This window comes from Eretmochelys imbricata, chromosome 6 (assembly GCF_965152235.1).
Source record: "Eretmochelys imbricata isolate rEreImb1 chromosome 6, rEreImb1.hap1, whole genome shotgun sequence".
Lineage (NCBI taxonomy): Eukaryota > Metazoa > Chordata > Testudines > Cheloniidae > Eretmochelys > Eretmochelys imbricata.
Genome location: NC_135577.1, coordinates 102,491,860 through 102,505,556, shown reverse-complemented (window position 1 = coordinate 102,505,556; position 13,697 = coordinate 102,491,860). Strand labels below are relative to the sequence as shown.

General features: G+C 36.9%; 1 protein-coding gene across 3 annotated transcripts in view; it reads left to right on the top strand.

Annotated features, from left to right (window-relative positions):
* Positions 1–10,913, top strand: part of PPP4R3A (protein phosphatase 4 regulatory subunit 3A) — a 73,322-nt gene extending 62,409 nt beyond the window's left edge. For 2 of the 3 annotated variants that reach the window (XM_077819274.1, XM_077819272.1), the window contains 5 exons: positions 823–992; positions 2,467–2,609; positions 5,737–5,927; positions 6,490–6,716; positions 9,630–10,913. In XM_077819274.1, coding sequence (XP_077675400.1) covers positions 823–992; positions 2,467–2,609; positions 5,737–5,927; positions 6,490–6,716; positions 9,630–9,743 — 845 coding nt within the window. In that variant the 3' untranslated portion in view covers positions 9,744–10,913. Of the gene's footprint in view, positions 1–822; positions 993–2,466; positions 2,610–5,736; positions 5,928–6,489; positions 6,717–9,241; positions 9,309–9,629 lie in introns of all 3 variants that reach the window. The other variant, XM_077819273.1, reaches the window with a different exon arrangement.
* The last annotated feature ends 2,784 nt before the right edge of the window (positions 10,914–13,697 follow it).

Here is a 13,697-nt window from a genome sequence, read left to right as displayed (position 1 = left end):
ATAATGAAATAGTTTCAAGTCTCTCATTGGAAAATAGAAATTATGAGCAAAATTCTGATTGGAGGAAAATGTGTTTTAGAATTTGGTCATGAAAGGGTAGATGCCACAGGGAATCCTAGTAGTTTATCTTTGACTTTTGATCACTAGTTAAATAAATTAAGTAGTCTCTGTCTAAATTCCAGTGGGCTTCTAAATCTTAAAAGCATAGCACAGTAAGATTGACAGTGTCTGCTCCAAAGAGGGCTGGGACTGGATTTTCAGGTTTCATGACAAATGCTGGGAAGATTCAGCTAATCACCCAATACAATATCTGATTACAGTCTGTACTAATAATTTCTTATTTTTGTTAATGGCAAATTTCTCTCTCATTTTTTTAAATAATCACATAAGTCCAACCACGAATATTGTCAGTGTTTCCTACATTGTGAAATGATTTTTCTTTTAAACTTGAACAGTTGTTTCAATTACACACTAACAGTGTAATTATGAAATTTGCCTAATTTACAGCATTCTATTATGTTAAAGCATGTTCATTGAAAAGAGATGACCTATGAATTTAGGATTACTCTGAATTTTTTCCCCCTGGTAATGTAATATGTCATCACATTTCAATTCTAGTTTCAAGAGCTACTGTAGATTTAATCCACAGGGTACTGGATATTTGAGTACGTAATCCACTACCAACAATGTAAAGCTGCATGAGAGTTGGGATTGTGAGTTATTCTTCTTGTAGTCAGCTTGGAACAATTGCTGGGCTTTTCTGGTTTTAAATGTAAAATATGAAAAATTCATGGCTTTTTAACAACCGTTTCTCTGTTTCAGGTGCCCTTCGTTTTAAGAGAAAGATAATTGGGTTGAAGGATGAATTCTATAACCGCTATATAATGAAAAGCTTTTTGTTTGAACCTGTGGTCAAAGCATTTCTCAACAATGGATCCCGCTATAATCTGATGAACTCTGCTATAATAGAGATGTTTGAATTTATTAGGGTGGTGAGTACTATCATGTCTTGAATTGACAATTTAATTTTTATAATACATCATGTATACTTGGAGTTAAATAGACTTTAATTTATGATACAGTTATGGATGCCCACTTACTTCTGATAGTGTTTAAATGAGAGCATCATAATAATGTGACCACTAGAAATCCATAATTTAAGTGAAGTTTCACACGTACCACTGTTGGAAAACACTGCCTTTGTTGTCAAAGCTCTACATTCAGTGGATGTAGTGTTGAAGTTGCCCTCCATTGTGCCCAGACTTAAAAATGCAACCATTGTATAAACTAACTCTGGATTTAATTATTTTTTTCTGAAAATATTAAAGAATAGATGTAACTTGAAATTTCACACATGGACACACTAATTGTGTGCTCTGGTGCAACAACAGTAATTCTAAAGAATATGGAGAAGTGTGTTAATCTACCTGATATAAATATTGGCCCCCAAGATTTCTGCATGTGGCAATAAGGGACTAGTCAGTTCCCTCCAGAGAACTGTTCCCCCCCACTTGCCACCTTCACCCAGACCCTGGCAAGATGCTTTCTGGTTTTAAGATCCACAAGGGGGAAGGGCAGCCTGATGTTGGGTTGGGATGGGGGTCAAGATGACATTTATCATTCCCCCACTAGTCCTGTAGAAATTATTTGGGAAATGTAACATATCGTGGAGCTTTAGTAACTCTCTGTGATGGGGATCCTCCCACTTACATGGGGGAGCCTCAGGGTAGTCAAGGCCTGGAATAGTCGTTGGTAGCACAACTTCAGTGGAGTCAAATTTTCAGAAGTGGAGAGAGTGGTATTCGTGTTGAAGCTCCAGAGCCAGAGGACCCTGGCTTCCTACTGGTCCCTTAAAGTTCTGTGGGATTGCGAGTTGTCCCCGCAGCTCATTCTGTGAAGAAATAAACCTTTCTTTCCCTTTGTCTTCCCTCTGACATAAAGATATAATTATTTGTTTGTTTTTTCCTTTCTTCGTTGAGTAGTGATTGTTTGTTTTCCTCTCTCCCTCTCTAAAATAAAGGTATTGACGTCCTTGTTTAGTTATTACAACAGATATAAGGAGACTGACTGACTGTAAAAATATATGTAAATTGCCATCAGAGATCTTAATTTTTAGAGTTTGCTTTCATTGTTTTTATACTGGCTTTGTAGACAAGTCTTTTATCTTTTTTTTTTTTTTTTTTTTAAAGTTTAGAGGAGTTTATCAATACAAAACTGTTACTGTTCTCTTTTTATCAGATTATTAATCAGAAGTTAAGTACCAGATTTCAGCTACACTGGTATATACAATGTTTGTTTTTTAACTGAATAAATTAATATGATGTTACTTCGAAGGCATTTTATGAATATTGCATCTTTTCCATATCTTTCAGTTATATCCTGCTGTGTTTTTTTTATAGTAACAAAATAAATTAGTTGTCTTGAAGAATTAAAAAGTCTGTGTGTTTGATTGTACTTTTCTTATAGGAAGATATAAAATCATTAACTGCTCATGTAATTGAGAATTACTGGAAAGCACTGGAAGATGTAGATTATGTGCAGACATTCAAAGGATTGAAACTACGATTTGAGCAACAAAGGGAAAGACAAGATAATCCCAAACTTGACAGGTAAATATATATTTAAATGTATTAATACTTTCATGGAAAATTGTCTTTGAGGATATAGGCGTTTGGATTTCTGTGTACTAGCAGGGCAGCCATAAATAATTCAGACCCTTCACTGTTTGCGGCTCAGGTCTTGCTGAACAGATCTGATTGACAGTGTGATTTCCAGATCTGTGTTGCTCAAACACTTGGTCAGTGTTCAACTGATATCTCTTCTGAAGCTGCACCTAACTTAAGAGTATGGAGGTTTTTTTCCAAAGTATAATAAATGCAGAAATAGTCTAACTTTTACATAGATTATCCTAACTGGAGCTAACAATATCTGAAGCTCATTCACTTGAAAATAAGATTCTCAACAGTAATCTGAAGGATTCTTGTCTCTTAGATTATCTCAGACTTTTTCCTAAAAAAATCATATACATAAACCACTTTTGGTGCAGTTAATTCCTGTGCTAGACTTTCACATGATTCATGTTTAAAATCACCAAGAAATGTAATTCCCAAAGAAATTCGTAGGGGGCATCTCATTTTGTCACTATGCGTATCAATAAAGTAAAAGATGATGTAATATTCCTCTTAGGCTATCCTGCTCCAGTGCTATAACAAAGCTATATGACTGCTGACATGCTTTTCCCTACATCATTTTAAAGTTACACAGGGATGATACTTCCTCTCTTAGGGTTCACACCTGTATTTATAGGCAAATAGTTTTACTTCTGTGCATATTCCTGTGGAATTAAAACAGCTATTCAGATTAGAACATTTGTTCATCTTCATAAATGTTTGCAGATTCTGGATCAATATTTTGAATTATTTATATTGTGGTTCCACACATTGAGAACACATTTTAATGAAATTATACGTATTACCCATTCTAGAAGTTCAAATTTCAGATAGAGTTGCCAACTTGGTAATATATAAAAATCGGACACTCCTGCAGGACTGCCAGAACCTCCCCGCCCCGGCCCTTCTCCTTGAGACCTTGCCCCTTCCCTACCTCTTCCCCCCCAGGCCTTGCCCCTGCCTTGCCTCTTCCTCCTGAGGCCCTACCCCCATTTGCTCCTCTTTCCCCCTCCCACTGTCACACGCTGCTCTTCCACTCCGCATGTGTCGTGAGGAACTTGCCTGCTGATCCGGGGCTAGCAGCTGCAACTATCCGATGCAGGTAGGAGGCAGCCCTGGCTGAGTAGGGGCTGGTACGTGTGATGACTCTCCCACTTGCAGTAACTGAACTTTGGATGTCCAGTCAGTAGATCTGACCATTCATCGTCGGGTCCCTTTTTCAACCGGCATCCGGCCACTGTAATTTCAGAACGTGTTATGTTGTTTTCATGTAAATTTGACTTCATTCTGAGAGATTTCTTAACTCTGATATTTCATTTTGAGAGTCTGAAAATTTAAGCAAAGGAGCAGGATTGCAGCAGATTTCTTTCAAAATGTCAGAAATTTTTTTAATAGATCTACCATGTTCTAGAGTGTGCTTCATATATACAGTATTTAGTGCTAATATGTCGTGTTAAATATTATTACTCTGAATTATTAGTATCTAATGCATGGTAAACTGAGCATTTCAATATACGTAAAACTCAAAACCTAGAGCTTTTATATTAGCATGCGTGTGGGAGCGGGGAACAAACATTCAGCCATACCATACATTTCACATATGAAGAAGCTGTTTGTTGACGGTTATTGCCACATTTAAAGGCACCACATTGTCTCTACTTAATTTATTGATTTGTCAGCATAGAAAAATCTGATTTAGAGGTGCATTGCCCTTAATTAAAAAAATAAACAAAATTCTCTCTTTGCCCCTTTATGGCATTAGCCCAACACAGAAGAAATCCGTCTCTCCTATTCAGTTAGAAAAAAATCAAACACTAAGTGCTAAATTGTCCTTTGCATTTATCCCTGGCTAAGGGATAGCTCATAGTTATGCTGCCTCAGAGCAGCCCAAGGAAAGAATTATGGCCCTGAGAGGCACAGTTGGCCTAACTTTCCTCCTCCTATGCCTATAGTGGATATGGGGGAAGGCTTCCTATTTGGAGGCAGCATGGGAGTGGAGTGTCTTGCTCTCATTTACATTCCTTCATGGCCTTGTAAGCCAGGCCACTAGCTGGCCCTAAGTGAAGCATGCAAAAATAGCAAAGATTCGATTATGTGGTTTAGTGCAAGAAGTACTTTGGTTAAGACAGGTCCACAACTTGGGAGAGTGTGACCTCCAGAATACTCACAAAGGTGTAGGACTTAAGTTTACAAGTTTTCATCTTAAATCAAACTATCAGAATTCTAAATTCAACAAAATTAAAAGTGGTACTGTGCATACAGACACTGCAAGACCGCAGTATTGCCAGTCACAAGCATTAAAACAACATGAGTCACGCCACAAAAACATGAGATGTTGAAAACAAAACGTTTTGGATTCTTTTTATTTGCCTCCTGATTTTTGAGTGTAGAGGGCTCACATTTTAAAGATTTTTCTCTGCACTCAGGAGCGGTAGAAACTTACTTTTTTTAGTGAAAGATGAATCTAATTTCCTGACTCTAGGAGCTGGACTTTAAAAAATACACAAACCGTCAGATTCACAATATAATTTAGAGTTGACAATACTGACACCTTGTTCGTGACATCTATTATTATAACATTGGTATTAATTGATTGAGTTTTCATTTATCTATAAAGTATAATAATTTTATAATTCTTTAAAAATGTCCTTTGGTTTTTTTTGGCAATTGTAGATTAGTATTATGACAATACTCCACAATTTACTAGTACTTTTTAGTGCATTTTATTTAAAAACACAAAGACTACTCTTAGTAATTTAAGACTTACAGTACCTTTTGGAGAGAGCGATGAAGTATGTGTGAATGTGCTTATTAGTGAGGTTTTGCTGTGCTATATATTAAAATTTTCTCTTGTTGGATTTCTTTATGTGGTCCATGTAAAGTAAATAAATCCATTTCAGGATGACTTTTAAAAAAAATAAAATATTGATAGTTCTTTTATCACATTATTTTTGTCTGTAAGCTCAAATTGTGTAAACCTACGCCATTCGGTTTATTCCAATATTTATGTAAGCTTAAAGCAATACTTGAGTCTCAAAACCCTTAAAACCTACTTGTTGTTCCACAGCATGCGCTCCATCTTGAGAAACCATAGATACCGGAGAGATGCAAGAACCCTAGAGGATGAGGAGGAAATGTGGTTTAATAGTGATGAAGATGATATGGAGGATGGCGAAGCAGTGGTGCCCCCCTCTGACAAAACTAAAAATGATGAAGACATTATGGATCCTATAAGTAAATTCATGGAAAGGAAAAAATGTAAGTGCCTGGAAGAAGAATGGCCATGTTATCTAGTTTAAATGAAAGCCTGGGCTTCTATTTTAAGGAAGTATTATAGTCAGGGGTTTGCCTGTATTTTCATATAAAGCCTTATTTTTAGTATTAGAACTTGCTACATGCAACTAAACTCAAACCATTTTAGGTTTTATTCATATCTATTTTAAGGCATAAAAGTGAAAAAATAATGTTCTTTGAATGAATTTGCCTGTTTTTCTTAATGCACTGAAATGAGAAAATCCCAGCTGAATAATCAAGTTGTCCATATGCTATTTGCTTAATTTATATCTAGTCAGCTTCTTTGTACAGTTGACAAATAATATCACTGAAATAATACACAATGGGGTCCTGGTCCGTGACAAGGGCTGCTAGGCATTACAGTAATACAAGTTGTTATAAAAATGTATTCATATCTGCTTCCACCAAGGTACAAGTGAAGATAGACAGGTGGAACTTTTGTAGCAAAATATTAAACATTTCATAACTCACATTTATTTACAAAAATCACTGGGGTATCACTGAAAAGTATATTTCTTTTCTACAGTGAAAGAGAGTGAAGAAAAGGAGGTTCTTCTGAAAACTAATCTTTCAGGTCGTCAGAGCCCAAGTTTCAAACTTTCCTTCTCTAGTGGTACAAAAACTAACCTTACCAGCCAGTCATCTGCAAGTAACTTGTCTGGCTCTCCAGGATCGCCAGGATCTCCAGGATCACCAGGATCACCGGGATCAGTTTCTAAAAGCACATCTCAGATGGCAGCTATTACTACCAAGGTATTTTTCAGTTACCAGTGGTCAAATTTTTATTCTAGCCAATTTAGAGCCCATCTGATCACCTACATAAATTTGAGTTATTTCCAGTAGATTAAGAATGGGTTCATTTTGGTAGAGTCCTTAGTACATTTTCCTGGTCTCTAGCACTTTTGAAGAACCTTGACCTAATATAAACAAAAGGAGTATTTAAATCAATTTTTATGCACAAACTTGTGCACAACTTAAAAAAAAATATCGTAAATATGAAGTATTTATTTGACGTATTCTCCATTTTCGTTTACTTTTACTGTGGAATATAAAAAGAAGTCTACATTCGTTGGGTTGCATAGGAATACTGGGTGGACAGAAATAGTTTGCTGTTGAAAGAGTTAATGGAAATATTACCAAATTTTGCTGCATACCACCATATGTCCCTAGCAGCAATTCTTACAGCAGTGTCCAGAATCCTACAGCTATTCTATTAGCTGTGGCCATATATTCTTGGAGACAGTTGCTGTATGCCACAACACACATGTGATTATTAAAATTTTGCTTCAAACGAAATTTCAGCTTTTTTTCAGTTGACTGTCAGTTTTCAGGTGGGGCACACTAAACTAATGAAAAATCATTAAAAAGGATTATCAGTAGTTGTATGAAATACCCAGAAGGAGCATATTAAAACTCCAACAACACTATATTTGTAAATGCAGTTAACTACATTTTGTCCTAAAATTATATATAACACTTGTGTATTATCAAGATCAGTTTTCACAGTGGGAAAAGAATATATGGAGAGTAGAATGTCATGGTAATACAAACCCACTAAGAAAACCAGAACCTACTATAGTACTGAATTCTTCCATTTCTGAAGTGTCATTTGGATCTTTCTCTAGTCATGTGTTCTCCCGGAAGCCTGGAAATGAGGCCATTTCATCAGTTTTTAAAAGTCTGGATGATTTTTCTTCACCTCCATATCTCATTTTTGTTCTGTCTTACCAAAAGTTTTCTTCTACCAGTCATAGTATATCAGCAGGAGGGAAGCCTGATTGGAAAGAGAACTAATGTGAGATTCCCTTAAAAATGTCTCCTCCAAGTTCTTCTGTAGGGAAGAGGGGTGGCAGATTTGTCCCACCCTTAGAAGAAGCAGTAGGTCAGGTACTCATGGAATTTAACTCAGTCTCCAACAGATTCCCTATCCATGTGGAGGCTTTCGTTCCCTCACCAGCCTCTGGTAGCCCTGCTACTCTCCCTAGCAGGAGAGTAGAGTTAAAGCTTGGACACCTTTAGGACATTCCTTACATTAGGTGCTCTTCAGAACAGAGGGGATTCCACTAAAACATGAATACAGGGATTGCACATCTTCCTACCCCTCTGCATGCATGGGTCACTGAGTATGTAGAGGAATATGGGAGAGTAGGATAGCGCCACAAAGGAAGCTAATTGTTCCGTTCTGGAATGACAGTATCTACATGTAGAAAACTCCCCTTTATGTACAGATATTAGGGGAATGATAGTGCCCTTTGTTTTTTAGTATTCTGTAAATTAGTTTTTGTTTTATAATTCACTCACAAGCTCAAAAGCCAAATCAAAAGTGAACCTTAACTACAGTACTTAGTTTGACAGTTTCCTGATCCTGACAACCCCTCTTCCTCCATCCCCCCCCCCCCAAGCAATAAATGTAGCTGTATATATAGTCTTACATGTTGAATAATTAGACTGTTTTAAATGTCAAATGGTCCACAGTACTTGGAAAAGGTTATATTTACACTGTTATTGTGCAGTTTGTTGGGTTATCTGTTAATGCAGTGCAACAATGGTCTTTCTGTATAAGGTATCTTCCTCTTAACTTAATACCATAGTATTTCTGTGGATTCTGAACATTTTGCTCTAAAAATATTATCACTTATTCTTATATACGCCCATTAGAAATTAACATTGGAATTAGGTTTTCTAGTAACATTTATTTGCTCACATTATTTTATATAGATAATATATATACAGTATTATGCTGTATAAAATACTACTGTATATTGTGTGTATATATTATATACAATATACTTGTTGCATTTATGCCTCGGTATGCAATGGCCAAAATTTTCTAACTTGGATGACTAAAGTTAGGCACCTAAACAAGGGGCTTGATCTTCAGAGGTGCTGGATGCCCACAACTCTTGGTAGTCATGTGTTGACTAAATTCCAGAAATTTGAAAATATTGTAGAAAGTGGGAGTTGTGGGTGCTTACCATCTCCTAAGATCAAGTCACATATTTAGGTGCCTAAATATAGATGTAGGTGCCTAACCATAGGCATCTGAATTAGAACATTTTGATCAGTATGTGCAATGTAGATGAGTTAATGTTACTAGAGATACTTCTAATTTTGAATTTCCTAAAATTGTTTACATTTTGTAACCTTCACATCATATTAATATAGCTACTTTGCATATAATAAACATATATTTAAAATTACTATTACTACTTTTAAATTAGTGTTAGTGAAAAGAGACCATATTATAAAATTATCCTAATTGATAATTCAATTTGAAGGATGTTCCATATTGTCTCTGAAGTTCTGCCAGATCGCTCATTGCTGCAGTCCAGTCAACTATCCTAGGTAAAGGAAATTTCCATCTTTGTACAGATAGAGCTGCAATGACAATTTTTTGCTAAGTAGTTTGCATTTTCTTTAATTTCTGCCCAAATTATCCCCATAGGTAGGATTGTTTGGAGGGGTAGAACCCTTTTTTCGGATTTACTGTAATCAGCACTTCCAAAAGACATTACTTTTGTGCATGTTGGAGTTGGGTTGTTTTTTTTTTACAAAACTTCAGACTTATCAATATTCTTGTGGTAATAACAGTTTCTAGTATCTCTGGGTTTGGGCAATATTTGGTTCATTTTTGTGTACGTCTTAATTATTTGTATTTCTTCACAGGGAGGCCTCGTGGGGCTTGTAGATTATCCTGATGATGATGAAGAGGATGATGAAGATGAAGATAAGGAAGAAACTCTACCTTTGTCAAAGAAAGCAAAACTTGAGTCATCATAATGGCAACCGTCTAATATCTATTCCAGTTGGGGAAGGGAAAAAAAACTACTAATTTTTCAAATGAAAAATAATACACCACAACAGCAGCAATCTTTTGTGAATTACTGTGTGTGACACAGATCAACCTATACAAATGGATTTCTGCTAATCAAGTGCCAATTCAAAGGAGCAGAAGAAGGGGAAAATATTACATTTAGGGGGAAGACTTATGCCTTTGAGCTCTCCAGCTTGGACCACACATTGCCCTTTTCTCAGGGAAGGAAATGGAAAAAAATAAAAAGCCAACAGGGCAGGAGTTTTGTTAATGGAACTCTGGATTGGCTGGTCAATTACTACAATCAGAATATGCTTTCTTGGACAATGTATGGGACTTTTGAAGAAAAGGCTGTCTTGTCATAATTCTTCACTAAGAATGCCAGCAGTTTCTTTGTATAAAGAGACCTGCCTTTGAAATCATAAATTCTGAACATTTTAGTCAAGCTGCAACAGGTTTTAAAAACCTCTATGGGGGAGGGCCTGAATATAAAGTTTCCTCTTTTTTTATCTGTTCCCTTTTGCCCTTTAAACTGCAGAATTTTTTTGGAGGTGGGGGATTTGTCTGTCCCTTCTTGATTAAAGATTGAGTGGAATTCTAGATGTGGTCACTTTTTGTGTCATTATTTTATTTTATTTTATTTTATTTTGCCCCCTGAGTGTATGCTTAGTTGTTGAGTATATATTTGGGACCATTAAAAATTTTTTGATGTAATATAATCTCACTGTTGTGCTGGTACCTGTTTCACCCTGTGTAATTTTGTTTTGCAACACAAATCTTAATATGTGTAGGATTTTATGGAAGATGGTATAGTTTTTATTGAAAAAAAATGATTCTTGCCACAATGTGCATACAAAAGCAATACTATTTTGTGACTAAATATTTTATATTAAACTTTACATCAGCAACTGTCTTGAGAAACAATTCAGGGAAATAAGATGGAATATAAAAAAAAAAGTTGAAGAAACCTATAAAGATGAAATTAGTATTCCAAAGAGATTTTGAAATATCATAACTGGGAACAGTGATGGTATACTTACGAATCAAAATGGATGATGGATGATTTAGGAGCACCAGTATATTGACACATTTGACTTATGAAAATAAAAAAAGAAATCATTAAAGGTGAAGGAAAATCTGCATTAGTGGTATTTTTTAAACCTCTGACTCCCTTTGGAATACCAGTTTTAGTGTTATAAAGATGGTTCCAGGATTTGTTCATTTACCAGAATACAGTCTATTGAGATCTATTCTGGTACCTGGCTGGAAAACACACTAAAAATTTAATTACTAGCTCAATGACCGTATCTGTTTTCCAAAACCTGATTAATCTCAATTCTTAAGTGAAACTAAATGCTGCATGCTACTTCCTTAGTTTCTTTTGCAAATGTAGACTTTATTACATAGAGGGATTACTTTCAATAAGTAGCAAAATAATAAGAGTATCTTCTTAGAAATTAGTTTCATTCTTTTCCAAGCAAAAGATACCTGCTTAATGAGAAGTTGATTGCCCTCTGCTCATTCACATCAGCAGACTGTCACAAGTACAAGTATGCCATTTTATAGGATTTGACCATAGATAGCAGCTTAGCTTTTAGTGTCTGTAGGTGGAATGTTGCATGGAAACTGACACATTGCCTGTAAGGTGCCTACAAAAAATACTTTTCAGATTGTGTGCCAGTTGTCAGTGTCAAAGCATTTGAGCTTCATCTTTATTAATACATACGTAATTGCACGGTGATTCCAGATTTAAATGAGAAAACACCATGGGGGAAAGAAGTGAATTGGTTATTGTAGCATACAATGTGAGTTAGTCTTTCTTTGCATTAATTACCTTTTCCTCAACAAGTTACTTCAGTTTTTCAGGTCCATGGTTATTTTATAAGTTATATTCATAGTAAAAAAAAAGAGTACTTGTGGCACCTTAGAGACTAACCAGTTTATTTGAGCATGAAAGCTTATGCTCAAATAAATTGGTTAGTCTTTAAGGTGCCACAAGTACTCCTTTTCTTTTTGCGAATACAGACTAACACGGCTGTTACTCTGAAACCTATATTCATAGTGTATGGTTGTGACATACCAGGGTACAATCCAGACTAATGAACAGTTGTGTCACCCCTGTCCTGCAACCTTGGGTGCATTACAATTCCTTGCTGAAGTAGCTCCCGGCTGGGCCACAAACAGCATTCCAGCATGCAAGCCACATCCTGAATGTCTGTATGTAACTGCAGCCTGCCAGCCACACTTGGGTTACACTTTGGTTATCACTAGCCTTGGTTATATTGCAGGATGACTGCAACAGTCCTAGATTTTCCCCTAGAACTGTATGTCCTGTACTGCCTAGCTCTGTCCTGAACAGTATATGTATTTTAAGGAAACATGCCAACTTATTGTTTCAAATAGTTATTCAAACGCTTCAGTTTAAACTCAGTTTTATTTAATCCAGTGTAAAACATAAATATGAGCACCAGCCAATTCTAGGTTTGCAGTTGTTTTGCCAGATTAGAGAGAGAAGCAAGAGACAAAGAACATGAATACTAAGAGTGGCACCAGAGATGAGAATGAAGGAGCAGGAAGCTGCCCACTGGTGAGCCATGGAGCTGAAGGAAAAAGAAACAGCTGCCCTCCTGAGCCCTGGAAGCTGAGAAGGATAAGGAAAAGAGAAGCAGCTGCCCGAAAACAAGCCATGGAGCTGAATGAAAAAGAAAAAGCAGCCCTCCAACAAGCCCTAGAAGCTGAGAAGCCGAAATAGAGAGAAACAGCTGCCCGCAAGGGAGCCATGGAGCTGAAAGAGCAAGAGGCTCAAGAAAAGAAGGAACAGAAATATAATCTGGACATGATGGGGAAAAACATGGACAGATCCCAGTCACCAGCCTCTCCCTCAGTTCAAGGAACCCTCAGCTGGGATAAGCTGTGTGCTGCATGCAAGGAATCAGGCTGCATTGAAGAATACCTTACCACTTTTGAAAGGCATTGTAAGGCACCCCAGGTTGCAGGGCAGGAGTGACACAGCCAGTCAGTCTGGATACATCACAATGGTGTTCTGTAAAAGGACAATTATCGGTGAATTTTGTGCTGATGAAAGGTGTTAGATTGATAGCCCAAAAATGAAATCATCTGTCACTAACCAAACAGGTACAACCCAGCGTTGAAGTGTGAGTTTCCCCACATTGCCTTGCTGAAGTGGCTCCATGCCGACTTGGAGGGATTTATCTTTATGGATAAGAGAGAAGGGGATGCTTCAGTCCATGTTTTTTGGGGTTTTTTGTTTTTTTTAATTTATCTGATCTAAAAGTCTGGGTAGCTGTAAGCCAGTCCTGGAAATGTTATTGCTTGAAGACTATCGACTGTTTCACCATTGTGATAGGCTCAGCTGTACCAACTAACTGGAAATGTGCGAGACACAATTGATGGTCATTGGACAACAATTTGAAAATCAAAGGCTTGGTATCTCTCTGGATGTGCCACTAAAGAAGGGCAGCCACCAAGGCAGGAACAGGTGCCACTGTTAATCAGCAAAGGGTTGATTCTTGGTATCTAATTGTTTTCATGCTACTGCTTGAGAAGTTGCAGCCATGTATTTCACTTAGGTGTGTGCACACCCAATGCACTGGAGCCAGAGAATTTTGCCTAGTGGTACCTGTAGAGGGTCAGCACTTGCATCTTGTGGCCATAGTCCCTCCCCTCGCTGTATGAGGTAGTGCCACCCTAACCCCTCCCTCAGTTCCTTCTTACCACCTGTTGATGGAGTCAGAGCTCTGGGTGGTCTTAACCTCACAACCTCTCACTATTTTAGTCTCTCTCTTTGTAGTTAGTGGTACCCTTAGTATTATATTAGTGTTAGTTGTATTTAAGTATTCTTTTGTGTTGCCCTAACTGGGGTTTAAATATTGTCCATCATGTGGGGAAGCAATCCCCAA